This window comes from Passer montanus, unplaced genomic scaffold (genome assembly GCF_014805655.1).
Source record: "Passer montanus isolate IOZ18808 unplaced genomic scaffold, ASM1480565v1 scaffold179, whole genome shotgun sequence".
NCBI lineage: Eukaryota > Metazoa > Chordata > Aves > Passeriformes > Passeridae > Passer > Passer montanus.
Window position 1 is genome coordinate 172,793 of NW_024365270.1, and position 27,293 is coordinate 200,085.

General features: G+C 47.3%; 1 protein-coding gene across 3 annotated transcripts in view; it reads left to right on the top strand.

Moving 5' to 3' along the window:
• The first annotated feature begins 16,681 nt into the window (after window positions 1-16,681).
• The window catches only part of SKAP1 (src kinase associated phosphoprotein 1), a 61,785-nt gene continuing 51,173 nt past the window's right edge, over window positions 16,682-27,293 (top strand). For 2 of the 3 annotated variants that reach the window (XM_039704710.1, XM_039704711.1), the window contains exons 1-4: window positions 16,682-16,785; window positions 17,969-18,074; window positions 20,319-20,344; window positions 26,265-26,396. In XM_039704710.1, the coding sequence (XP_039560644.1) occupies window positions 16,743-16,785; window positions 17,969-18,074; window positions 20,319-20,344; window positions 26,265-26,396 (307 nt within the window). In that variant the 5' untranslated portion in view covers window positions 16,682-16,742. The remainder of the gene's footprint in view (window positions 16,786-17,968; window positions 18,075-20,318; window positions 20,345-26,264; window positions 26,397-27,293) is intronic. The other variant, XM_039704712.1, reaches the window with a different exon arrangement.

Consider the following 27,293-nt stretch of genomic DNA (forward strand, 5'->3'; position numbering starts at 1 on the left):
CTTTTTTTTTTTTTTTTTTTTAGGGACCAAGAGGTTATCGGGGTGTAAATACCGAGCTCCGATAAGGCTCCGAGCGCGCTCCTGGCCGCGTTTTATCCCGGCTTGCGCAAGCCCAGGCGCGCTCCTAATCGCCCGAGATAAAGCCGGGCTTATCTCCGACAGCGCTGCCATCGCCTCTTTTTTTTTGCTTTTTTTTTTTTTGGTAAAGAAGGGACAAGAAATTAATTTTTAGGATTTTTTTTTTGGCTAAAAAGAGGTTTTAAATGTGATTTTTGGGGAGTGGAAATCGGTGCTTGGCTCTTTCTGGCAAGGGAATTGAGGGAAAATCAATGAATTTTCAGAGCAGGGGGGAAAAATGAGAAGGAAAACGGAATATTTATGATTTTTTTTTTTTTTTAAGAAGGGATTATTAGAAAATGGTCATTTTCAGGAAGGTTTTTTTCTGGAAAGGAAGTGCCTCACCCAAAGGTCGAGATTCCCTGTCCAAAACAGCTAAAAAATTCCAAAATAAAAAGTTTTAAAATGAGACAGAGTGAGAAAAGAGCTCCCAGAAACTGCAGGGCTTGGAAAATGACAAAAAAAGAGAAAAAATTCCTTTTTATTCCAATGTCAGAAGGGCCGTGGAAGGTTCTGGAGAGCTGGGGGGGACTGGAAGAGTTTTCCAAGAGGATTTTGGGCTGGCAGGGTCACGGCACCGCCAGAATTGGTCCCTAAAGGCTTTTTGGGTTAAAATCAAATCAATTTGGATTCATTTGTGTCCCGGGAAGGATTTTCTGGGGTTTGGGGCAGAATCCAAAAATCCGGGCTGGGTTTGGTTCCCAAATCCTGGAGTTTGGGGTGGGGAGGGAGCAGAGCCCCAGAAAAACCCAAATTCCCAGTTCTGACCTGGCTGGATTTTCATCCCAAATCCTGGAGTTTGGGGTGGGGAGGGAGCAGAGCCCCAGAAAAACCCAAATTCCCAGTTCTGACCTGGCTGGATTTTCATCCCAAATCCTGGAATTTGGGGTGGGGAGGGAGCAGAGCCCCAGAATTCCCAGTTCTGACCTGGCTGGAAGGTCGGAGCTGCCCCAAAAATTCCCTCCTTTCTTAGGGAATTCTGTATTACGGGGGGAATTCTGTCCAGAGGAGTGGACAGGGAATGACCTCGGGATCTCACTGACCAGAGGAGATCTGGGTAGGGAATGTCTGGATTCCATGGCCAGTAAAGGCCTGGAAGAGGGACTGGCCTCTGGATTCCATGGCCAGTAAAGGCCTGGAAAAGGGACTGGCCTCTGGATTCCATGGCCAGTAAAGGCCTGGAAAAGGGACTGGCCTCTGGAGTTCACTGACCAGTAAAGGCCTGGAAAAGGGACTGGCCTCTGGATTCCATGGCCAGTAAAGGCCTGGAAAAGGGAATGGCCTCTGGATTCCATGGCCAGTAAAGGCCTGGAAAAGGGACTGGCCTCTGGATTTCACTGACCAGTAAAGGCCTGGAAAAGGGACTGGCCTCTGGATTCCATGGCCAGTAAAGGCCTGGAAAAGGGAATGGCCTCGGGATTCCATGGCCAGTAAAGGCCTGGAAAAGGGAATGGCCTCGGGATTTCACTGACCAGTAAAGGCCTGGAAAAGGGACTGGCCTCGGGATTCCATGGCCAGTAAAGGCCTGGAAAAGGGACTGGCCTCGGGATTCCATGGCCAGTAAAGGCCTGGCTAAGGACTGGCCTCGGGATTCACTGACCAGTAAAGGCCTGGCTAAGGACTGGCCTCTGGGTTTGAGCAGCTCCCTGCTGGCCCCAGAGCGTTTCTGGAGCACCAATTCCTGCAGAGGCACCCGGGGGGAGCAGAGCTCGGCCCACCCCCACTCCAGGAGTGCTCCAGGTCTGCTCCGGCTCAGGGAGCAGCGGGGAGCGGGAACGGGGCCGGCCCGGAGCCAGGGAGGTGAGGCTGACTTCAATTCCTCTTTCCTCACTCCCTTCCGTTCCATTTCCCCGTTCCCTTCCATTCCCATTTCCCCGTTCCCTTCAATTCTCTTTTCCCCATTTCCTTTTATTCCTTTTCCCAATTCCATTCCCATTTTCCCCATTTCCTGTTCCTCTTTCCTCACTCCCTTCCATTCCATTTCCCCATTCCCTTCCATTCCCATTTCCCCCATTTCCTTCCATTCCATTTCCCCACTCCCTTCAATTCCCATTTCCCCATTTCCTTTTATTCCTTTTCCCAATTCCATTCCCATTTTCCCCATTTCCTTTTCTCCCCCTTTCCCCATTCCATTCCCTTTCCCCATCCCCATCCCCATCCCCATTTTCTTTTCTTCCCCTTTCCCCATTCCCTTCCATTCCCCTTTCCCCATTCCATTCCCATTTCCCCATTTCCTTCCATTCCATTTCCCCATTCCCTTCAATTCCCATTTCCCCACTCCCTTCCATTCCCATTTCCCCATTCCCTTCAATTCCCATTTCCCCATTTCCTTCCATTCCCATTTTCCCCATTTCCTTTTTTCCCCCTTTCCCCATTCCATTCCGTTCCCTTTCCCCATTTCCTTCCATTCCCTTTTCCCCATCCCGGCAGAGGTGGAGGAGCTGATTCAATCACGATTAAATTAAAGGTATTTCTTTTATTCCCCTTTCCCCATTCCCTTCCATTCCCTTTTCCCCATCCCGGCAGAGGTGGAGGAGCTGATTCAATCACGATTAAATTAAAGGTATTCAATCACGATTAAATTAAAGGCATTCAATCACGATTTAGGGGAGTGCCTCACGATCTGCCCAAGTTTCTTCCAGACCTCAAACCCGGCACTTCCCTGCTGGCGTTAAACCAGCTCAGAACTGCTCCCTAAAACAAATCGCCTTCTCTTCTTGCCCGCTCAGCCCCATAAATCATAAATAAATCCCCAAAGATCCCCCGGGAGGGTTTTTTATCTCTTATTTATGTTCTCCCCGCCCCTCGCGCAGGTGGGCAGAAAATCCAAATAAACATTATCAAACGAGCCCATCAAATATTTAGTGTAGAGCGTCGGGAGTGCCGGGCGCTGTTTGGATATCCGATGTTCCCCTGCCAGCGGCTGAGCGATGGCCCCGAGCCCGCGGCCACCTCTGCTCACCTCTGGCCACCTCTGCTCACCTCTGGTCACCTCTGGCCACCTCTGGTCACCTCTGGCTCACCCGGCCCGGCAGCTCAGCCGGGAGCCGCTCCACTCGGAGCAGGGATTGCTGACAGGAGCGCCGTGCCCGCCTGGCTCGTGTCCTTGGATATCCGATGTTCCCCTGCCAGCGGCTGAGCGATGGCCCCGAGCCCGCGGCCACCTCTGCTCACCTCTGGCCACCTCTGCTCACCTCTGGTCACCTCTGGTCACCTTTGGCTCGCCCGGCCCGGCAGCTCAGCCGGGAGCTGCTCCACTCGGAGCAGGGATTGCTGACAGGAGCGCCGTGCCCGCCTGGCTCGTGTCCGGGCCTGGTCTGATCCATGGCGCGGGTCTGGTCTGATCCATGATCCCGGTCTGGTCCGATCCAGAACCTGGGTCTGGTCCGATAGGCCTGGCCTCATCCATGGCGCGGGTCTGGTCCGATCCATGATCCCGGTCTGGTCCAATCTATGATTCCAGTCTGGTCCGATCCATCACCCGGGTCTGGTCCGATCCATCATCCCGGTCTGGTCTGATCCATGATCCCGGTCTGGTCTGATCCATGATCCCGGTCTGGTCCGATCCATGATCCCAGTCTGGTCCGATCCATCACCCGGGTCTGGTCCGATCCAGGATCCCGGTCTGGTCTGATCCATGATCTCGGTCTGGTCTGATCCATGATCCCGGTCTGGTCCGATCCAGGATCCCGGTCTGGTCTGATCCATGATCCCGGTCTGGTCCGATCCATGATCCCGGTCTGGTCCGATCCAGAACCCGGGTCTGGTCCGATCTATGATTCCAGTCTGATCCGATCCATCACCCGGGCCTGGTCCGATCCATCACCCGGGCCTGCCGGGGCAGCTCCCAGCCGGGCTCAGCCCTTCCCGGAGCTCTTCAGGGTCAAATGGTTCTCGTGTTCCAGGCAGCCTCAGAGAGTGAACAGGGGCAGATGATCCTTTTTCCCCTTTATTTTTCCTTTTTTTTTTTCCTGTGGTTTTTTTTTCCTTTTCCCCCTTATTTTTCCATTTTATTTTTCCATTTTATTTTTCCTTTATTTTTATTTTTTCCCCCCCATTTTCCTCCTTCTCTCCCCCTTTTTGCCCCCCTTTTCCCTTTGTTTTCCCCTTTTCCCATTTTCCCCCTTTCTACCCTTTTTAACCCTTTTTCCTCCTTTTCCTTCCCCTTTTCCCCATGCCGTGGTGGACGGGACTCAGGCTGGGGCCACGGGGTCAAGTGGTTCTTGTGTTCCTGGCAGCCAGAGATAGCAAATAGAGGGAGATTATCCTTCTTCCCCTTTATTTTTCTTTCTTTTTCCTTCGGTTTTTTTTTCCTTTTCCCCATTTATTTTTCCTTTCTTTTGTTTTCTTTTTTTTTTTCTTTTTTTCCCACCCATTTTTCCCCCATTCTCCCCCACATTTTTCCTTTGTTTTAAGGCTTTGAATTCACCTTTAACTAATGGGGTCAGGGAAGGAGTTTCTTTGTGGGGTAAACGAGACGATAATTGGATTTTCAGAGACTTTTTCCACCTGGGCAGAGTCTCTGAGCAGGAGGAAGCAGGATTTGACACAATTCCATTTCTGTGATATCACAAAATGCTGGTTTTTACTCCATTTTTGGGCTATGTCATAAGATCTCATAGGGATGGGGATGGAAAAGCTGAAATTAAGGGGTTTTCTGTAGGATATTTTCCTGGATTTTGATGATTTTGAAGCCTCAGATAAATTTATTTTGAATTATTTGGAGTTTAATGCTCTGGACATGGTGATGGATAATTATCCCAAACCAGCACATGGGATATTCTGGAGAGGCTGAGATATTTTTCCAGTGATAAAAAGCATCCACAAACTTCAGAATTTTGAACTCTGCTGTTTTTTCCCTCTCTGACACCACTTTTACCCAGAAAATTCTCATTTCACTGTGAAAAAACAGATCCCACAGGAAGGACAAGGCTGCAGAGGCCTGCGGCCTGCAGAGGCCTGGTTTCATTTTTAAATAAAATATTTTAAATGTTTTATATTTCCAGTAATAAAAAGCATCCACAAACTTGAGGACTCAACTCTCTGCTGTCTCTTCCCTCTTTGACAGCATTTTAATCCAGAAAATTCTCATTTTCCTCTGGAAAACCAGATCCCACAGGAAGGACAAGGCCGCAGAGGCCTAAACCCCGTTTTTATTTTGAAATAAAACATTTAAAATGTTTTATTTCCATCCCACATCACTTCTCTCATCATATCGATTTCCCCTTTTCTCCACAAGTGCTCTTGGTGGCTGGAGGAGCTCCAAAATTAATTTATTTTGTCACTTTTGGGCGTTTTTTGGGGAGAAAAAGGCAAATCCGCAGAGCAGGCCGCAATGTTTGTTTACATTGGGAAAAAAGCAGGAGGAGAACAAAAAGGCACATTTTTACCCAAAAATCCAGCCTGACCTCATTCAAAAGGATGAATTTTATGGCTTTGAAGTGTCTGGAATTTTGGGATTTCTGTGGGAAATTTTTTTTCCAGAATTTTTTTCTGATCCTGTAGAAATGAGGCAGATAAACACCAAGGATTTGGGGTTTGGGCACCTGACCCTACAGACACATAAACCCCAGGATTTGGGGTTTGGACACCTGACCTTACAGACACATAAACACCAAGGATTTGGGGTTTGGGCACCTGACCCTACAGACACATAAACCCCAGGATTTGGGGTTTGGACACCTGACCTTACAGACACATAAACACCAAGGATTTGGGGTTTGGGCACCTGACCCTACAGACACATAAACCCCAGGATTTGGGGTTTGGACACCTGACCTTACAGACACATAAACACCAAGGATTTGGGGTTTGGGCACCTGACCCTACAGACACATAAACCCCAGGATTTGGGGTTTGGACACCTGACCTTACAGACACATAAACACCAAGGATTTGGGGTTTGGGCACCTGACCCTACAGACACATAAACCCCAGGATTTGGGGTTTGGACACCTGACCTTACAGACACATAAACACCAAGGATTTGGGGTTTGGGCACCTGACCCTACAGACACGGGGCAGATAAAGGGTGGCAGCTCCAGATAATCTGTCACCACTCGTTCCCGTGAGGAAACGTCTCCCAGCTTGGACAAACACCTCCCCCTTTCCCTCCTTTGCCTTCCCGGGTCAAACCCACAGACAGAATTCAGAGATGTGGATTTGTGCATTTCCACAATCCCCATCCCTGGGCCAAGCACAGACGAGGTCGCTCCTGCTCAATCCGCCCTGGAAGGGTCAGGATGCACAAAGTTGTGAAATATTCCAGATTTTGGGGTCTGGGCTGGTTCCAGACCCACCATGGAGGTTCTGATTCCTGGTGGGAATCTTGACAATCAAATGTATTTTGTTATTCCTCCATTTCTGCATTTCTCAGTTTTTCCATTCCTCCATTCCTCCATTTCTCTATTTTCATTTTCCTGCATTGCTACATTTCTATATTCCTATATTTCTACATTTCTACATTCCTATATTTCTACATTTCTATATTTCTCTACTTCCATCTTCTGTTATTTTTATATTCCTAGATTTCTAGATTTTTACATTTTTCTATTTCTATATTCCTACATTTCTCTATTTCTCCATTTCCCTATTTTTCTATTTTTCCATCTCTTCATTTCTCTACTCCCACATTCCCAACCCCCATCTGCCAGCCTGATTTCCGCCCCTGTTCCATAAATTCCTTTTTCACACGATTCAAAGGCATTTTTTCCCAACCACAGCGCCGCAGCCTCCCCTGAATGAGGCTCAGCCCCTCAGCAGGAACATTTTCCTTGCAGAAATGACATTTTCCTTGCAGGAACTACATTTTCCTTGCAGGAATGACATTTTCCAAGCAGGAATGACATTTTTCCTTCCAGAGTGACATTTTCCATGCAGGAACAACAGTTTTCCGTGCAGGAACTACATTTTTTCCATGCAGGAATGACATTTTCCTTGCAGAAATGATATTTTCCATGCAGGAATGACATTTTCCTTGCAGAAATGATATTTTCCATGCAGGAATGACATTTTCCCATGCATGAATGACATTTCTCCTTGCAGGAACAACATTTTCCATGCAGAAATTACATTTTTCCTTGCAGGAATGACATTTTTCCTTGCAGAAATTATATTTACCATGCAGGAACGACATTTCTTCTTGCAGGAACGACGTTTTCCATGCAGGAACGACATTTTTCCATGCGGGAACATTTCCCAGGCCTGCAAACGTTTGCCAAGCCCCAGAACTCCTTGAACATCTGCTGAGGAGCCAGCGGGGCTGGGCTGGGAAATCCTTGGGAAAATCCTCCCCGGAGCGGTTCCAGGCCCCCTTGTTGCACATCTCGCCCTTCCCGCTCCTGCTTGGAGCAGGAATTTCCCCCTCCGTGGTTTGGGGCTATTCTGGGGCAGTTTTCTTGGCAATGTTGGGCCCCACACCTGAAATTCCAAATTTTCCGGCCCCTGAGGACCTGTCTAAAATCTGTACCATTTTTACCTCCTTTTTATCCAATTTCCTTCCCACTCTGCTCCTTCCTTTTGTCTCTGCCTGGTTCCTGTTGCTCCAGAGCCGCTCCATGCGTGGGGAAATTCAGATGCCCCCAAAAATCCACATTTTGCCCCACATTGACAGCAGGTTTATCCATCCAGGGACAAATCCCGAGCCGGTTCTGTCCTATTTAGGATCCAGAGCCTCTTTAGGATCCAGAGCCTCTTTAGGATCCAGAGCCTGATTTATTCTATTTAGGATCCAGACCTTGTTTTATCCTCTTTAGGATCCAGACCTTGTTTTATCCTCTTTAGGATCCAGACCTTGTTTTATCCTCTTTAGGATCCAGACCTTGTTTTATCCTCTTTAGGATCCAGACCTTGTTTTATCCTCTTTAGGATCCAGACCTTGTTTTATCCTCTTTAGGATCCAGACCTTGTTTTATCCTCTTTAGGATCCAGACCTTGTTTTATCCTCTTTAGGATCCAGACCTTGTTTTATCCTCTTTAGGATCCAGACCTTGTTTTATCCTCTTTAGGATCCAGACCTTGTTTTATCCTCTTTAGGATCCAGACCTTGTTTTATCCTCTTTAGGATCCAGACCTTGTTTTATCCTCTTTAGGATCCAGACCTTGTTTTATCCTCTTTAGGATCCAGACCTTGTTTTATCCTCTTTAGGATCCAGACCTTGTTTTATCCTCTTTAGGATCCAGACCTTGTTTTATCCTCTTTAGGATCCAGACCTTGTTTTATCCTCTTTAGGATCCAGACCTTGTTTTATCCTCTTTAGGATCCAGACCTTGTTTTATCCTCTTTAGGATCCAGACCTTGTTTTATCCTCTTTAGGATCCAGACCTTGTTTTATCCTCTTTAGGATCCAGACCTTGTTTTATCCTCTTTAGGATCCAGACCTTGTTTTATCCTCTTTAGGATCCAGACCTTGTTTTATCCTCTTTAGGATCCAGACCTTGTTTTATCCTCTTTAGGATCCAGACCTTGTTTTATCCTCTTTAGGATCCAGACCTTGTTTTATCCTCTTTAGGATCCAGACCTTGTTTTATCCTCTTTAGGATCCAGACCTTGTTTTATCCTCTTTAGGATCCAGACCTTGTTTTATCCTCTTTAGGATCCAGACCTTGTTTTATCCTCTTTAGGATCCAGACCTTGTTTTATCCTCTTTAGGATCCAGACCTTGTTTTATCCTCTTTAGGATCCAGACCTTGTTTTATCCTCTTTAGGATCCAGACCTTGTTTTATCCTCTTTAGGATCCAGACCTTGTTTTATCCTCTTTAGGATCCAGACCTTGTTTTATCCTCTTTAGGATCCAGACCTTGTTTTATCCTCTTTAGGATCCAGACCTTGTTTTATCCTCTTTAGGATCCAGACCTTGTTTTATCCTCTTTAGGATCCAGACCTTGTTTTATCCTCTTTAGGATCCAGACCTTGTTTTATCCTCTTTAGGATCCAGACCTTGTTTTATCCTCTTTAGGATCCAGACCTTGTTTTATCCTCTTTAGGATCCAGACCTTGTTTTATCCTCTTTAGGATCCAGACCTTGTTTTATCCTCTTTAGGATCCAGACCTTGTTTTATCCTCTTTAGGATCCAGACCTTGTTTTATCCTCTTTAGGATCCAGACCTTGTTTTATCCTCTTTAGGATCCAGACCTTGTTTTATCCTTTTTAGGATCCAGAGCCTCTGTAGGATACAGAGCCTGTTTTTTTCCATCAGGAACTGGAGTTACAGCACAACGATGAAAGAAATAAAAGGAGGAAAGAATAAAGGAGGAAAGAAAAAAGGAGGAATGAAAAAAGGAGGAAAGAAAAAAGGAGGAAAGAAAAAGAGGAAGAATGAAAAAAGGAGGAAAGCAAAAAAAGGGGGAAAGCAAAAAAAAAAGGAGATGTTTCTGAGGTGAAGCTGCCCAGCTGGCGCTTGATTTATGAAGTGCTGAAAAGCATCTTCGGAGCTGTCATTTATCTCGGAGCTCTCAGCCTAAAAAAACAAAGAGCCCCTTCCCTGATCACAGCTCCAGTGGAAACCGCTCCAAAGCCTGGAGCTGGCACCCCGGCAGACATCCCGGCCCACAGGTGCTCCCTGGTGGATCTCGCAGCCTTCCGGGAGGGAAATCACCTCCAAAACCCCAAAGAACCCCAAACCCGGAGGAGCAGAACAGTCCCAGTCCTTCTGAGCGATTGCAGAGCACCACAAAATCCACCCTGATGGATCAAACTCGGGTTTGCTCTCAAGGAGCCTCTTCTCCCCCGAATATTCCCCATTTCCCCTCGGGTCTCTCCATTCCCAAAGCCATTCCCAGCCTTTGATCCATTTCTGGCTCCCCCGGAATGTGTGAAGCAGAGAATTCCTCCTATCCAGGAGATAAGGGATGAGCCCGGGAGGAGATAATGCCAGGGAATTCCAGGGGCAGGAAATCTGGCAGGAGACACCGGAGCTTTGGGGCCGGGTAATTGTTGGGTTTTTTAAACCCACAATCCCAGATCAGATGGGGTTGGACCGGGAGCAACAACTGCATCCCCCAAAACAGGGCATTTCCCCTCAAAAACAGCCTCTTTTCCCTCAAAAATGTCTCTTTTGCCCTCAAAAATGGCACTTTGCCCTCAAAAATGGGCCCTTTTCCCCCTAAAATTGTTTCTTTCCCCCCTGAAAACCAGACGTTTCCCCCTCAAATCTGGATTATTTTCCCCTCAAAATCAAGCTCTTTTCTGCTAAATCTGGGCTTTTTCTGTCAAACTGGACACTTTTTATCTCAAAAATGGCCCCGTTTTCCCTCAGAACTGGGCTCTTTCCCCTCAAACACCTCTCTTCCCCCAAACCTGCCCTTTTCCCCTCAAAACCAGGCCCTTTCCCCCTAAAAACGGGGTTTTCCACACAAAAAATGGGCTTTTCCCCCTAAAAATGGGCGTTTTTCCCCAAAAATGGCCTTTCCCCCCTCAGAACCAGGTTCCTTCCCCTCAGCCCCTCTCTCCCCCATCTGCCCTTTTCCGGGAATCCCAGGCATCCCGGGATCAAAGGGAACTTTGTGGGTTCCCCCACGCCGAGCCCTCCGCGCTGACAGCCGCAGGAACGGATTTTATGGCTCTCCTTATCCCAAATTCCTCATCTCTGATCCCGGATCCGGCCCGGCCCCGCTGCGGCAGATATTGCATTAATTACATTTTTTCCCCCCCGAGATGAAAGCTCCCCCGAACTTCCTCTCCTTTTGTTCTCGGCAAGCTTTTTTAAATTCATTTAATTTTATTTTATTCTCCCCCTTTTCCTTATATTTATTCATGAGGAATTTCTTATTCCTTTTATTTTTTTTTTTTGCTTCTGAGCAGCTGCTGCTGCTCCGATGGAATTCTGCTGCGCTCCGGGGACGGCTTTTCATCTCCACCAGGGACAGGCAGCTCCGAAAGCAGGAATTACGGATTTTTATGGAATTCTGAGGGAATTCTCACCCCCCACCAGCCAGGATCCCGCTTTCCCCCCAGCCTGGCCTGGATTCTGAGGGGTGGAACCCCAAACATCCCAAACCCTGATTTGTGCTTCCCTCTCTTATCCCCGGTGCTGCTCCAAAATTCAGGAATTCTGAAGTGGTTTCGAGCTGAGTTTTGATGAGTCAGGCCCAGAAAGTGGAACCAGGATTTGGCTTTAACAAAACCGTCACGGAATCGCGGAATTCCGAGCTGGGAGGGACCCCCAGGGATCACCCAAATCCCACTTCTGGCCCCAAAAATCCACGTGGGAAACTTCTCCTGGCAGGAATTTGTCCTGTGGGAAGGCACGGAGCGGAAGCCCTGGGGTCATAAAGATTTCACCTTCTGCTCTATTTTTATTTTATTTTATTTTACTTTTTCCCAGGAAAGGTTTGGAATGAAAGAAAGAGAAACTTCCAGATCCATCACCTCTCCTCCAAACCCTTTTCCCCTTATCCCAGCCACAATCCCAGGGATCTCAGCCCTTTCCCATATTTTCCATATTTCCCAGCTTTCCCAGCTCCTCTACTTTCCAGCTGTTCCATATTTCCCATATTTCCCAGCTTTCCCATCTTTATTTCCCATATTTCTCATATTTCCCAACTTTATTTCCCATATTTTCCATATTTCCCAGCTTTCCCACCTTTATTTCCCCACATTTCCCACACTTCCCACCTTTATTTCCCACATTTCCCACCTTTATTTCCCACCTTTATTCCCACATTTCCCACCTTTATTCCCAACCTTTATTCCCACCTTTCCCACCTTTATTTCCCCTCTTTTCCCACCTTTCCCCCCGGCAGAGGATCGATGTCCCGCCGGGACCTGGCGGGTGGGAGCGGGAGCGGCAGGAAAAGGGAAAATCGGGAATTCCGGAGCTCCGCGGGAATCACCCCGGGCCGCCCATCCATCAGCCCCTAATTAGGCGCGAAGCTTTAACATCCTCATCAAAGTGATTAATTAATTCATCCAGAGGCACGGGACAGGTGGGGGGGCTGGGATAAGGGGAGAGGGGATGGAGGCTTCCCTTCATCCCAAATTCTCTGGGAAAGGGCTGAGATCCCTGGGATTGTGGCTGGGATAAGGGGAAAGGGTCTGGAGGGGAGGGGATGGGTCTGGAAGTTTCTCTTCCCTTCATTCCAAACCTCTCCTGGGAAAAAATTAAAATAAAGTAAAATAAAATAAAATAAAATAAAATAAAATAAAATAAAATAAAATAAAATAAAATAAAATAATTAAAATAAATAAAATAAAATAATTAAAATAAAATAAAATAAAATAAAATAAAATAAAATAAAATAAAATAAAATAAAATAAAATAAAATAAAATAAAATAAAATAAAATAAAATAAAATAAAATAAAATAAAATAAAATAAAATGAAATATTAACACGGCCCCATTCCCAAATCCTGTGGGTTTCAAAAATAAAATAAAATAAAATAAAATAAAATAAAATAAAATAAAATAAAATAAAATAAAATGAAATATTAACACGGCCCCATTCCCAAATCCTGTGGGTTTCAAACCCCAATAAATCACCAGGAGCTGCTCCTCCACCCCAAAATCTCCACCCTTCACCTTCCCAATTTCCCCGCCAACATCTGGATCCGATTCCCGCCGCAGTGATGACAATTCCCAATAAACGCTGCCGGAATTCCTGCCGGAATCCCTGCTCCGGGGCCGTAATTCAGGGAAGGGAAGGGAAGGGAAGGGAAGGCTGGGCCCGGTCCCGGTGCCAGGAGTGCAGAATTGCAGAGCCATGGGAGGGTTTGGTGGGAAGGGGCTGGAATTCCAGCCTGGCCCAGGACAACTCCGGCCTGGCCCGGGACAACTCCAGCCTTGTCCAGGACAATTCCAGCCAATCCCATTCAGGGACAATTCCAGCCTGGCCTGGGACAATTCCAGGGTTGGGGCAGGCACAGATTCCCTGGGAATTCCATCCCAGGGAGCAATTGTTGGGAATGACAGCCATTAACGGGAATTTTGGGAACATTAATGGGAATTTTGGGAACATTAGCGGGAATTTTGGGAACATTAACGGGAATTTTGGGAGCACAGAGCCCTCTCAGCTTCCCACAGGTCATTCCCAAACTCATCGGGATGAGTTTTGCTGCTTTGGGAGAAGCTCATCCAGGGACAATTCAAACCTGGCCCGGGACAATTCCAGGGATGGGGCAGGCACAGATTCCCCGGGAATTCCATCCCAGCCCATCCCAGGGAACAACTGTCAGGAAAAACAATCCTAAAGGACATCAGGGCTGCTTTTCCCACTGATTCCATCCCAAACCCGAACCGAGGTCACGCTGAGTTTCTCCTGCCCCTGGCCCGGCTCTGGTGACAAATTGGAACACGAGGCTTTAATGAAAATCGCTGGAAACGTCAGGAAAATCCCACCCCGGAGCTGACAGGGCCCCATCTGCATCCCAGCGTTCCCATAAATTCCCTAACGACGCCCGACAGGAGAGCCCCGAGGGTCACAAATTTAATTTAATCCCGCCCGGATGTGGGGTTGGTAAAATTCTGCTTTTTCTTTGGGTTTTTCCATGGTTTTCACCCTGCTCAGGGTCAGTCCTGGCCCTCGGGGTCACCTCTACCAGGACTGGTGACAACTGCCTCTGGCAGGGATTTTGGGATTAGGGATTTTGGGATTAGGGATTTTGGGATTCAGGGTTTTGGGATTTGAGGATTTCACGGGGCCCTCGGGGTCACCTCTAGCAGGACTGGTGACAACTGCCTCTGGCAGGGATTTTGGGATTAGGGATTTTGGGATTCAGGATTTTGGGATTTGAGGATTTCAGAATTTCGGGATTCAGGATTTGGGAATTTGAGGATTTCAGGGTTCAGGATTTCAGGATTTGGGGATTTTTGGATTTTGGGATTTCAGAATTTCAGGATTTTGGGACAGGAACTGCTGTGCTCGGAGCTGCCATGGGAAGATTCCTGGAATCCTGGGAAGCTTCCAAACAGGGAATGGGGCTGAACCCGGCAGGTTTGGGACAGATTGGGGACGGGAATTTCTGTCCCTTGGAGCCTTTTAGGGACAATCTCCCCCTTCATCCCTCTCCAGGCTCCCGGATCCTTCGGGAAATCCATCCCCTGACTTTTCCGGGCGCAGCAAACCCTGGCGAGGAGCAAGAGGGGGCTCCGGGAAGGACAAACCCGGCCTGGAGCGGCGCGGGGCTTTGGGATCCTTCGGGAAATCCATCCCCTGACTTTTCCGGGCGCAGCAAACCCTGGCGAGGAGCAAGAGGGGGCTCCGGGAAGGACAAACCCGGCCTGGAGCGGCGCGGGGCTTTGGGAGCAGCGGGATCCCCCCTGGAGCGGCTCCCGCGGTGACAAATGGGAGGTGACAGCTCATTCTGCCCCTGTCACTCTGTCCGTCTCGCCCGCTGCCTCCGCCGCCGAGCTCGGCTTTGTGTCCCGCTCAGCAGAGCCGGATCCGAGCGGGGAGAGCCCGGCCCAAGCCAGCCCCACCCGTCCCGCTGCTCTTCCGAAGGGTTTGGCGATCCAGGCACGGATAACTGCGCTCCTCCCGTCGCTTCGGGGGTTAATGTATCCCAAATGGGAATTCCCGCTCCCAGCTGTGCCCAGAACATTCCACAGCTCCTCCCCAACACCTCCCCGCCAAACCCAGGGATGTCAGGGCTGGAATTTCCTGGGATGCGGCGGATTCCTGGCAGAGCTTCCAGGAGCTGTCCGAGCACGGGGTGGGGGATGAAGGACACGAAAACAGAGATGGCAGAGACGGAGATTCCTCCTGAGCCATCGATTTGTGCTCTCCGAGAGCTCCTGAGTGAAATTCCCACAGGAAATTCCCTCCGGAGCACCTGGAAAAACCTGGGAAAGGGCTGGAGATGGGCTGGGCTTCCTTCCTTCCTTCCTTCCTTCCTTCCTTCCTTCCTTCCTTCCTTCCTTCCTTCCTTCCTTCCTCTCCCATTTCCCCCAGTATTCCCGATATATTTCCCCCGATATTCCCAAGATTCCCGATAGGAACAGGGCTCTGCCTTTCCCATTTTCCCCCGATATTCCCAAGATTCCCGATAGGAACAGGGCTCTGCCTTTCCCATTTCCCCCCGATATTCCCAAGATTCCCGACTGGACCAGGGCTCTGCCTCTCCCGTTTTCCCCCAGCTCCGTTTCCATGGTTACGCCCGGTCCCGCATCCCTTTCCCGGGAAATTGGATTTCCGAGGATGCCGCCAGGGCTCGGCCCGGCTGCGCGACCGGGGACGATCCGGGTGGGAATTTGCTCCGGTGGGGAGGAGGTTTTGAAGCAGAACCCCCAAATCTGGGATGCTGCAGGACAAGGATGGTGCCAGACTCGCCCCTCTCCTTCCCAGCTCAACCCAAACCCAAATCTGTGACCATCCCAAAATCCAAAAATTGAAGTGGTGAGAAAAAAATGGAAGGGAGAACAAAAAGGAAGGGGGAGAGGGGAAGCAATTTCCCTGGAAATTGGGAAAATCCCTTTTCCTGAGCCCCTTCCTGTGATATTTTAATTTTCTGTTACTTTTGGTTTCCTGGCTTTAAATCCCAGCTCAGGTGATCCTACCTGGCCAAGGAGATTTGAGGAGCAGGTGTTGGCAGGGAAAAATCCCCATTTGGCCCCCAAAAAGGGTTTGAGGCCCCAAAAAGACGGGAGGGGCAGCTCCTGTGATATTTTGATTTTCCATCTCCTGCTCAGGGCCCCCGAGCTGCGTTTCCTGTGCTTTGAGGCCTCAGCATCCGCTGCAAAATCTCCATTTTGGGGCCGTTTCGGTCCTAAAACCGAGCTCGGGCAGCAGCTGAGCTGAGCCTAACGCGGCTGAAGGGGGAGGGGCAAAAGCCGAGTTTAAAATCTGAGCCAGGAACGGTTAAAACGGGGTGGGAAATGCTGGATGTGAAAGTCCCTGCTTTGGAAATGACGTGGCAGCCACGGCTCTGAGTCCCAGACCTGGAGAATCCCCTCGTGCTCCCTCTGTCCCCAGATCAAAATCCCAAAATCCAGCAGGGAATTTGCCAGGAAATTCGCCTTTCCTGGCACCTGCTCCTTGTCTGGTTTGTGCTGAGAAATTTTAAAAAATAGAATTTTTTCATTTATTTCTCAGAAAAGGGGGCCCAAACCACCCTGGAGCACCTGGAGGAGCGGCTCCGGATTTCCAGGAATATTTCTATGTGGAAGTTTCCAGATTCCCAGGAATATTTTCCATATTTCCAGGACTACTTTCCATATTTCCATGTGGAAATCTCCAAATTTCCAGGAGTTTTTCAATCTTTTCCCCACCCCAAGTGTTCATTTTCCCAACCCAACCTCTTTTCCATGCAGAAAATGGGGAAAATTAATCCCAGAACACGCCCTTTTTTCCCCACGGGAATTTTTGGGGTGGAAAACCTGAAAAAATCCCAATTTTGGGGGCAGGAACCACCTGGGGAGGCTCCAGGTGAGATGCGGGAGGAAATTCCAGCCGGGAATTCCGAGTGGAGCTCCTTGGCCAGAGCTCATCTTTTCCCACCTGGAGTTTTTGGGATCACCCAGGACAGGTGGGACCCATCCCAGGGATCTGCTGGGGTTTGAAAGGAGGAGGAACCCAAACCCCAAAGGTTCCTCCTCCTCCTCCTGCTCGGTTTTGGGGTGTCCCCACCCTCGCGGCTTCCTCCTCGTCACCTCGCGGCGATCGCGGCCCCGTGGGATCACGAAGGATCCCATGGATCCCCCGATCCCACAGGAGATCCAGAGGCTGCTGGAAGGTAACGGATCCCTCCCCACCCCCTTCCTGCCCCACAGGGGAGTCCTGCTGTGGGGCGGAGCTGGGAAGGGTTTGGGGTGGCTTTTTCTGGGGTGCTCTGGGGTCCTCGGGGGTTGTGGGGCCTCCCTGGCCCTGACCCCGAGGAGAATTGGGGGAGTGGTGGGGCCTCCTTGTCCCTGACCCCAAAAATGTGGGGGCTGTGGGCCCCAAACTTGGAGGGTGCTGAGGAAGCAGCTGGGATCATTTTTGGTGGTTTTGGGGTTTCAGCTCTCATTTCCTGCCGCAGCAGCGCTGAGCTCATCCCTCCCCTCCAAAACACCCCAAATCTTCATCCGTCCCCTCCAAAACACCCCAAATCTTCATCCGTCCCCTCCAAAACACCCCAAATCTTCATCTGTCCCCTCCAAAACACCCCAAATCTTCATCTGTTCCCTCCAAAACACCCCAAATCTTCATCTGTTCCCTCCAAAACACCCCAAATCTTCATCCCTCCCCTCCAAAACACCCCAAATCTTCATCTGTTCCCTCCAAAACACCCCAAATCTTCATCCCTCCCCTCCAAAACACCCCAAATCTTCATCTGTTCCCCTCAAAACCTCGTCCCTCCTGCACATCCCTGATTTGCCTGGCCATTCCCAGGTTTCCGGACCCTTCCCCTCTTCCTTGTCCCTTCCCACACCCTCTTTCCCTCTCCAAGGCTCCGTATCCCTGATTTTCCCTTTCCCATTCCCAGATTCACTGAATCCTTTCCCATTCCCGCATTTCCTGATTTCCCTGGCTGTTCCCAGATTTCCTGAACCCTTTCCCATTCCCAGATTTCCTGCCCCTTCCCACACCCGCTTTCCCTCTCCAAGGCCCTGTATCCCGATTTTCCCTTTCCCATTCCCCCATTTCCTGCCCCTTCCCACACCCGCTTTCCCTCTCCAAGGCCCTGTATCCCGATTTTCCCTTTCCCATTCCCCCATTTCCTGCCCCTTCCCACACCCGCTTTCCCTCTCCAAGGCCCTGTATCCCGATTTTCCCTTTCCCATTCCCCCATTTCCTGCCCCTTCCCACACCCGCTTTCCCTCTCCAAGGCCCTGTATCCCGATTTTCCCTTTCCCATTCCCCCATTTCCTGCCCCTTCCCACACCCGCTTTCCCTCTCCAAGGCCCCGTATCCCGATTTTCCCGTTCCGTTGGCAGAGGCCGAGGATTACCTGAGCCAGGCTTTGCGGGAGGAGCCGCTGAGCGCGCGGGCGCGGCAGCAGCGCGACGCCATCCTGGGCGCCTTCCAGCGCCTCCGAGCCCGGTGGGTCCTGCTGCGCTTCCCGCTCCACACCTCGGAATTCCGGCAGGTTCCGGGCATTCCTCCTCCTGCGGGAATGCCCCCCTGCTTTGGGATCTTGTGGATATTCCAGGCGCGGGGCAATGGGAGAATTCTGGGCAAATGTCGTTGTTTTGGTTGGATTTTCTCTGGGTTAGGATGGGGATTTTCCCCTCCTTTTTAAGGAAGGAGTTCTGGGATATTCCTTATTTATTCCTTATTTTCAGGATGGGGATTTCCCCCCTTTTTTAAGGAAAAAATTCTCAGATATTCCTGCTTCATTTCCTGATGGGGATTTCCCCCTTTTTTAAGGAAAAAATTCTCAGATATTCCTGCTTCATTTCCCGATGGGGATTTCCCCCCTTTTTTAAGGAAAAAATTCTCAGATATTCCTGCTTCATTTCCCGATGGGGATTTTCTCCCCTCTTTTTCTTTTAGGGAAGGAGTTTCTCATATTAATCCAAATTAAGTTAATCCCATTTTCACCTCCTTTTATCCCTGAGCTCACTCCCACCACTAATTCCGTTTGGAGCCTTCTGGGTTGTTCCTTTCCGGAATTTTCCAGCCTTTCCCAGCCCGGCTGATGGAATTATCCCAATTTTCCCATCCATTTCCTCCTGGATCCATCATTAACCTGAAACCTGAGAGCCTCAACTGAGCTGAAAAATGAATTTAAATCTGTTTCTCCCCTAATGGGGAATTCCCAATCCCATTTTCTCAGCTCCCATTTTTTTTCCCTATTGGAAATCTCGTCCAGCATTGATTTTTAAAAAACGTTTATTTTCCCAGACATTTAAATCCTGGCTCCAAAGATTCCACTCCACCCCATCCCTTGAGAATATTGAATTAATTAATGAGGAAAACCTGGGAATTTGATTGGAAGCTACCTGGATTTTATGGATCTGGCTCAGAGGGTTTGGATTTTGGGATATTCCAGCTGCTCAAATCCCGTTGAACCCAAATTTCCCCAAATTTTTGCATTTTTTGGGTGTTGCAGGCCCAAAAATCCAAGAATATATTGGAAAAACAGGATTTGGGATGAAGTTTTCTGCAGGAAGGGGTGGGGGAAACACCAAATTTAGGGGGAAAGGGCAAAATTCTGTGGGGGAACTTCCTGGAAACCCAAGGACTCTCAAAATCCGTCATTTATGGGATTTATCCAAGATTTCTGTTGGCAGAGGCAGAAATGAGCTCATAACTCTTCCACATTCCCAAAAAATTTCTCCTCCCCCTATTCCTAATTCCATTTTATCCCAAATTTTCTTTCCCAGAGTAAAAATGCTCCAACCATGGAATTAAAACCAAATCCTTGAGCTGAAATCAGATTTTTTTTTTGCTGTTTTTTTATCCTAAAAAGTGAAAAAAAAAAGCAGGAAAATCCAAGCTTTTTTTGGCGTTTCCCATCTGCCTCCCTGGAGCTGCTCCGGCAGGGAACGGAACTCAATTTTCCCATTTTTTTTAGGCCATTTCCTGGGATTAAAAATGACAGAGGTCGGGAACAAAGCCCCGGTGCTTTCACGGAGCGGGAATTGCGAGTGACAGAAAATCATTCAGGAAATGTTGGCGCTAAAACGTGGCCGGGAAAAGCTCCTGAGGCAAAAATTCCCGGAAAAAAAAAAAAAAGAAAAGGGATTTTTGCTGCTCTTCTTTGTCCAGGAGGCAAAAATATCCTGAATGTTGGGAATGCTGGATTTTTTGGAATTGGGGGAAGACAGGGATCTCTTAGAGATGATGTTTTTCTGCTTAAATGATGGATAATTGGGATTTTCCATGGAAATGTTGGAATTTAAAGATAAAATATGGGGCAAAAAAGCTGGAGCTGCTTTGCCAGCTGCCCTCATGTGGGGCTGGATTTTGAGGATTTTGGGATAAAATGGCACAGCCACAGGATGGAGAAAAAAATTCCTTGTGGAATTGGGGAACCAATCCCAAAAGCATCCCGAAAAATTCCCAATTTTTCCTCCAAAAGGGTCTTCCCACCCAATATTCTGGGAAATTTTCTCCCTGCAGCCAGAGCTCATCTTGGAACAGGCACTTTGTGCTTTATTCCCAACCCTTGGTGTGATTCTCAAATTTCCAGGTGCTGCTCCTGGATAAAAATGATTCCTAGGATTTTCCTGAAATTCCCCGGGTTCCCAGCTTCTCCCATCCATCCCTAATTCCTCAGGCCGGAATAATTCCTGAGGAAAATCTGGGATTTTATGGCTCTTTTTCCATTTGGTTTTTCAGGTACCACCTGGAATTCCCATCCCGAGGTGAGTCCAGCTGGGAAGGGTTGGACTGGGGGACGTTCCGTGTGCCAAATTCCCAGGAAAAAGAGTTTTTATGGATGTTGGGGCAGGTCTTGGGGTGGGAAAATTCCACAGCAGGAATGTCATCCCTGAGAGCAAATCCCACAATTTCTGGGGCTCCGGCGTCAATTCCCAGGCTAAGAAGTTTTCCAGAAACTCCAAGAATTTCGGAATGTTTGGGAAGCTTGGAAAGGCCAGCATATTCCCATGGAGAATTCATTGGGAGAGAAGGTTCTGGGGCTCCCACAATTCTCCTGAGCTTAGAGTGGGAGCAGAGTCCAGGATCAGGATGGGAATTTTCCGGGAATGACCGTTCCTTGTTAAAACTTGAGGAAATTTTGGCTTTGCTCCTCAATTCCTCCATTGTGGGAGTGAGGATTTGAACTTCCTGGGATTCCTGAGGGTCAGCAGGAGGGAATTCTGGATCTCTGGGACAATCGGTGGGGGTGGGGCCGCTCGGAGCTCAGCTGGAGCTGCTTTGGCTCTGCTGGATCCAGGGATGGAATTCCTGATTCAGAGTCTTGGGAACAGCACAGGGATTGGTGGATTTGCCCTTTTTCCTTAAAAAATGGTTGGGATCCATGGGGATCTCCCAGAGTTCCACCGAGGTGGGAGCTACTGAATCAAATCCCTTCCTGGCATTCCAGTTCCTCCAATTCTGTATTCCAGGAATAAACCCATTCCCAGCATTCCAATTCCTCTGACCCTTTACTCCAGGAATTAAACCCATTCCCAGCATTCCAATTCCTCCGACCCTTTATTCCAGGAATTAAACCCATTCCCATCATTCCAATTCCTCTGATCCTTTACTCCAGGAATAAATCCCTTCCCAGCACTCCGGCTCCTCCGCTCCCTCCTTTCCCCAGGAACAAATTCCAGCGGTTCCCTGCTTGCTCGGGGCTCGCTTCCAGCCCCTCCTGGAAAGGCCAGGAGCACGGCAGCCTCGCAATTCCCGCCGGGAACGGCATTATCCCGCTTCAATCAGAGCCTCGGAGCTTTAATTGCTTCCCAAGCATTGTTTGCCCATGAATCCAGCATCTGGCACCCTTTGGAAAAGTCCAACGGACAGCTGGGCGGAAAATTAACCAAAAAATAGGAGGGAGGGAAGAGCCGAGCGCATCAAAGGCTCCAAATGAGGTTTTTAAACCAGGAAAGTTCATGGAATTTCAAGGATGGAGGAGGAGGGAGCCTTTTGTTCCTTGGAATATTCTTTTGATGGAGTCAGGAGCTGAAGGAAAAGTAGGAAAATCGGGATATGGAAGCAGGCAGGGATTTGGAAAGGAGCGCCCAGCTCGCTTCGAATTCCTGCTGCATCCACTGGGAATTTTAGGGGGAATGAGTCCTTGGAGTGCTTAGGGAACACCTGGACAGGTATCCCACGGGAAACTGGGAAAATGGGCAAACCATGGTCACATTTTCCATCTCCAAGGGTCTTTGAGGAGAGGTTACAGAGTCACCTGAGCTCCTGAGCATCAAAAAACCAGAGAATCAGGGAATGGTTTGGGTTGGAAGGAGCTTTTGGAAAGCAATGACTTTCCCCTTTATTTGGTAAAAAAAAAAAACCCAAGTAGATGAATAAACCCAGATTTATTTGCATGGAGCTGATGACGATGCTTTTATTTTTCTGTCCAAAATTATTCCCAAATGGTTTTCCCTTAACTGCTGAACAGCAGAATTCCTTAAAATATTCATAAGTAGTCAAAACATTCAGGAGAGGGAGGATGGCTCTCCCATTTTTATGAAATTTGGGAAAATTGAGGCTCAAAAAATATGCGTTGGCAGGGGTTGGACCCAGAACTCCTGCTTGTCCCAGATCCGTGCCTTAACCCCAGAAAATTCCGACTTCCTGGAGTCAGGAATAATCAATAGAAATAGGATGAATTGTGGTTTAAAAACTGGGAGCTTTGTTAATTAAAACGATTCATTAACAAAGAGAAAATCAGAGTAGGCCCGTAGGCCTCAGTAGGCCTCAGTAGGCCTCACCTAATAGTAGGCCCAATTGAGGTGATATTTATCAATTTTTGGTCTCATTTTTTGGTGTAACTTTTTGGGGATAATTTTGTGAGATTGTTTAATCTCCCTTTTATCCATTTTCTGATTACTTTTTCTCACTCTGCCTCAGAATAAAACTCCATCCTGCTGGAGTTGTGGTGGAGCCGCCACCATGTCCATCCCTGTCATTTCCCTTCGGGAGCAACATCCCAAAAAAATCCCAAAGCTGGACCTTTGCAACCCTTTTTTCTTCTAAAATCCCAAATCCACGGAGCTGCAGCTGCCTGGGAGCCGGCACTTTGCGTTTCCCCAACCCTCTCCCCTCCACTGCCTTTTTGCTCCATGTAGTTATGACAAGGCCAAGTAGCAAATCATTAAAACAACAAAAAAACCCAAAAATTCCCTTTTTTTACTGCAAAGATTCCCTTTGAAGCCGAGCTGGAGTGTCTGGGAATTAATGGAGTGCTGGGTGATTTTAGGAAGTTTTATTTATAAAAAGCCCTTTTTGGCTCATGCCGGGAGGCTCCGGCTTTGCTGAGCTGGGCTCAGGCTCCCAAACCCACCTTAGATTTATGAAGTGTTTGGGGAAAAGCAGGAAAAAACCTTTGGGATTGACAAGATTTGGAAGGCGTTGTTCAAATCTCCGGCCCTGGAATTCCCCTGTTTATAAACACCGAAACTCCGGCTCGGGAGATGTCAAAACACGGGGGAGATGGAAAGAAAACAAAACAATTTTTAGAATTATATATATAAGATATATTCCATAATATATATAAAATATAATTTTAATTATAGATGAATATAAAAGATATTTTTATATAATAAAATATATTATATAATATTAAAAATAGATCTATTATATAGACAATATATTAAATATATAAATATAATATATTCTCTCTATATATAATTATTTATTCAGTGTAGAATTAATTATTAATTATTGTCCCCTCTGTAAAATTATTAATTAATTGTTAGCCTGGAATTCTGCAGAATTACTTATTAATTATTTCCCAGCTTCATTTGGAGTTTTGTAGAATTATTAATTAATTATTCCCCAGTTTTGACTGCAATTCTGCCAAATTATTAATTAATTATTGCTTCACTTGGAGTTTTATAGAATTATTTATTAATTATTACCCATTCTGTAGAATTATTTTGGTAGGAGGCCTTGTGAAGGCCCCAAGTTTGGGAGGAGCAGCAGTTAATTAATTAATTAACCTTACCTGAAATTCCTCCCAATGGGAACAGCCCCTCCTTATTCCCCAAAAAAACAGGAAAAAGGATTAATAATTTCCAGGTTATTCCCCATTTTTGTATCCAGGAATTTTCTCCACCCTGGGACAAGGACTAATTTAACCCTTGAGATGCTGAATTTGCTTTGGGATTATTCTCCACACCCCAAAACTTCGGCTTTTCCTGTTTATTCCGAAACTCCGACCCACTGCAGGATTGCCAAGATTGGAATTTTTGAAATTATCCCCTTTTGGAGTCCAAAATCCACCGTTTTTCCTCCCCATCTTTTCCTGGGATTATTCCTTGCTGGCTTTGGATATTCCCAAGAAATTCCATGGTTTTACCCATTCCTGGGATTATTCCTTGCTGGCTTTGGATATTCCCAAGAAATTCCATGGTTTTACCCATTCCTGGGATTATTCCTTGCTGGCTTTGGATATTCCCAAGAAATTCCATGGTTTTACCCATTCCTGGGATTATTCCTTGCTGGCTTTGGATATTCCCAAGAAATTCCATGGTTTTACCCATTCCTGGGATTATTCCTTGCTGGCTTTGGATATTCCCAAGAAATTCCCTGTTTTCCCGTGCCTGGGGGAGGGGATGGCAGAGAAATTCCAGCAGCGCATTCCCGGCTGCCGCTGCCTTGCAGCCCGACCTGCTGGGCGCTGGCAATCACTGCAAGCTCCGGCAGCTCCAGCCCAAAAAATCCGGGAAAAGCTTCGATCCCAAAGAGTTTTCCCTTTTCTTGGCATTTTTAGGGTGCGGGGAATTCGCTTTATTATGTGTAATTAACAAAACAAAGCAAAACAAAGCAAAAAAACCAAACCAAACCAAACAAACCCCCCAAAAATACCCAAAATTTGGGAAATTTGGGAAATCAGCTCCTTATGGATATGGGGAGGAATTTCTGGGTGAGATCGCATCCTGAAAAAAAAAATGCTGGTGGAGTGATTTGGGTTTCTATGGGATTTTTTGGGGGATGATTGTGGTGGGGTAAGCTGGGGATGGAAGGATGGATGGAATGGAAAAATAGGGTTTGAAGGCAAAAAATTAGGATTTTGAGGTAAAAAATTAGGATTTTGAGGTAAAAAATTAAGGATTTCACTTCCGCTCGTCATAAAATCCCACCTGGAGCTCTCCTGGCATTGCTTTTTCCTGGGATTTAAGAGATGTTTAATGAAGCTCTGAGTACCTGATCGAGCCAAGGAAATTTAATTGCAATTCCCATAAAAAGCTGCGGGAAATGAAAGGTTTTCCTGTCATCCATGGAAATTGTTTGTTTTTCCCTGGGATTCATTAATTCCCTTTTTTTATCCCTCCATAGGAAGCAGCAAATCAGGATATTTTAATGGCAAAAGTGGATTAAAAGCATGAGAAATCCTCAGGATGCAAATCCAAATGGAAAAATGACGGGATTGGGTTTTTATGGAGCAAGGGCTGGGGGGTTTTGGGTCGCTCCTGAAGGAATATTCCAGAATATTGCAGAATATTCCGGAATATTCTTGGTGTTAAGGAAAACGAAGCAGCTCCGTTTCCATGGATTTGAGCAGAGCTTGGAACCACCCCGAAACATGGGAATTGTTGGTGTTGGAGCATTTTATCACCCCACTTTTTATTTTCACAACTCCCATTTTTTCCCTAAAAATGGGAATTATTGATGTAGGATCATTTTGTGGCCCAGCTCGATTTGGAAAACGCTGCAGGAGCAGCTGGAAATTCCTTTTTGGGGCTGTTTGGAGGGCGCTGAGTGAGGAGCAGCTGCCCCCGCTCCCTTATCGGCCCCGGCCCCGCGCACTCTGTCCAGAACAAATATTGAATTAAAAACCTTTTAATGTTGAATTAAAAACCTTTTAATATTGAATTAGAAATCTTTTATCGCTGCTGGGGTTTTGTGAAAAGCGATCTCAGCACCTGGCACTGAGCGGCCTCTCCAGAAAATCCAAGAGCAGCAGGAAAATTCCCTGGAAAATTCAATATAAGGTTAATTTCAGGAGTGGAAAGATCCTTTCCACACCCTGACTTGGGTAATTTGTTTGTAGGAAATCCATGGTTTTATACATTTTGTCTTATAATTTGTGCAGAGAATTAATTTTTTTATCCTTTTTCCTGTAAATTTATGTAGGAAATCCATGGTTTTATCCTTTTTCCCTTATAATTTGTGCAGAGAATTAATGTTTTTATCCTTTTTCCTGTAAATTTATGTAGGAAATCCATGGTTTTATTCTTTTTCCCTTATAATTTGTGCAGAGAATTAATGTTTTTATCCTTTTTCCTGTACATTTGTGTAGGGAATCCATGGTTTTATCCTTTTACCCGTAAATTTATGTAGGAAATTCATGGTTTTATCCTTTTTGCCTCTCCTGAAGGATTTCCAAGCTCTTCTTCCTAAAATCCTGGGAAATTCCCCATTTTAGTGCAAATCCTTATTTTACACATGGATTTGTGACAAGGTCACGGCCTGAGGACAGGGCCAAGAATTTGGATTTGCCTTTGGAATTTTGGCATTCCCAGGTTTTTCCAGCAGGAATTCCCTGCCTTGACCCTAAAACCCCTGAAATCCCACAAAAATCAGTCTGGATTTTGGAGGGAACCAGGAGGAAACCGGGATATTTGGGGTTAGGAATTCCTAAATTCCCAACATTTCCCCAAAATTCAGCCTCTCCTCATCACTGCCACCCAGGAGGGGACGAGCACGACGGACACGACGGCTCTGAGGAAAATCCCAGCTGGAATTTTGGCCCTTCCCGGATTTCTCCGGCCTCGTTCCCGACAGAATTCCAGGATGAGGGTGAGTCCTGATTTTTTGGGAATTCTGTTTTGGAAAATTTCTTGGAATTGTGGAATGTCGCTGAAGTGTCTTGGAGTTCTTGGGATTTTATCTTCTGGAGAAGATCAAAGATAAACCCGGAACCCTTTGGTTTTCCATCCATCCCATAATTCAGGAGGGGATTTTGGGTTTTTTAGCACCTTGTCCATTCCCATAAAATGTGAAAATCCTGAATAATGTTCCTGAAATTCCTGCTATTCCTTGCTTACCTGGCTGCTGCTTTCTTTGGGATTGATTTTGTGGCTTTTCCCACCTTCCCGAATTCCCAGCTTGATTAAATTCTGCTTTTCACTGGAGCAGGTTGGACTTGGGGTGGTGCTCCCCCAAAAAACCCCGGGAATTCGGGAGGTGGAGGAGTTTGGATTGGGGGAAATCCCCTGGGAAAGGATTTTCCTGGCTTGGATTCCTCCTGGGAATCGATTCCTTGGGATATTGATCGATCCCTTGGGATATTGATCAATCCCTTTGGATATTGATTGATCCCTTGGGATACTGATTGATCCTATTGGTTATTGATTGATCCCTTTGGATATTCCTCTGTTTCCTTTGGATATTGATTTATCCTTTTGGACATTCACCAATCCCTTTGGATATTGATGTATCCCTTTGCATATTGATTTATCCCTTGGGATATTGATTTATCCCTTTGGATTCTGCTCCGTCCCTTTGGATATTCCTTTATTCCCCTTGCTCAGTGGAGATTGGGGTGTGTCTGTGTTTATTGGGGGATTTTTGGGGCTGCCCGTGGATTTTAGGGTGTGTCTGTGTTTATTGGGGGATTTTTGGGGCTGCCCGTGGATATCGGGGTGTGTCTGTGTTTATTGGGGGATTTTTGGGGCTGCCCGTGGATATCGGGGT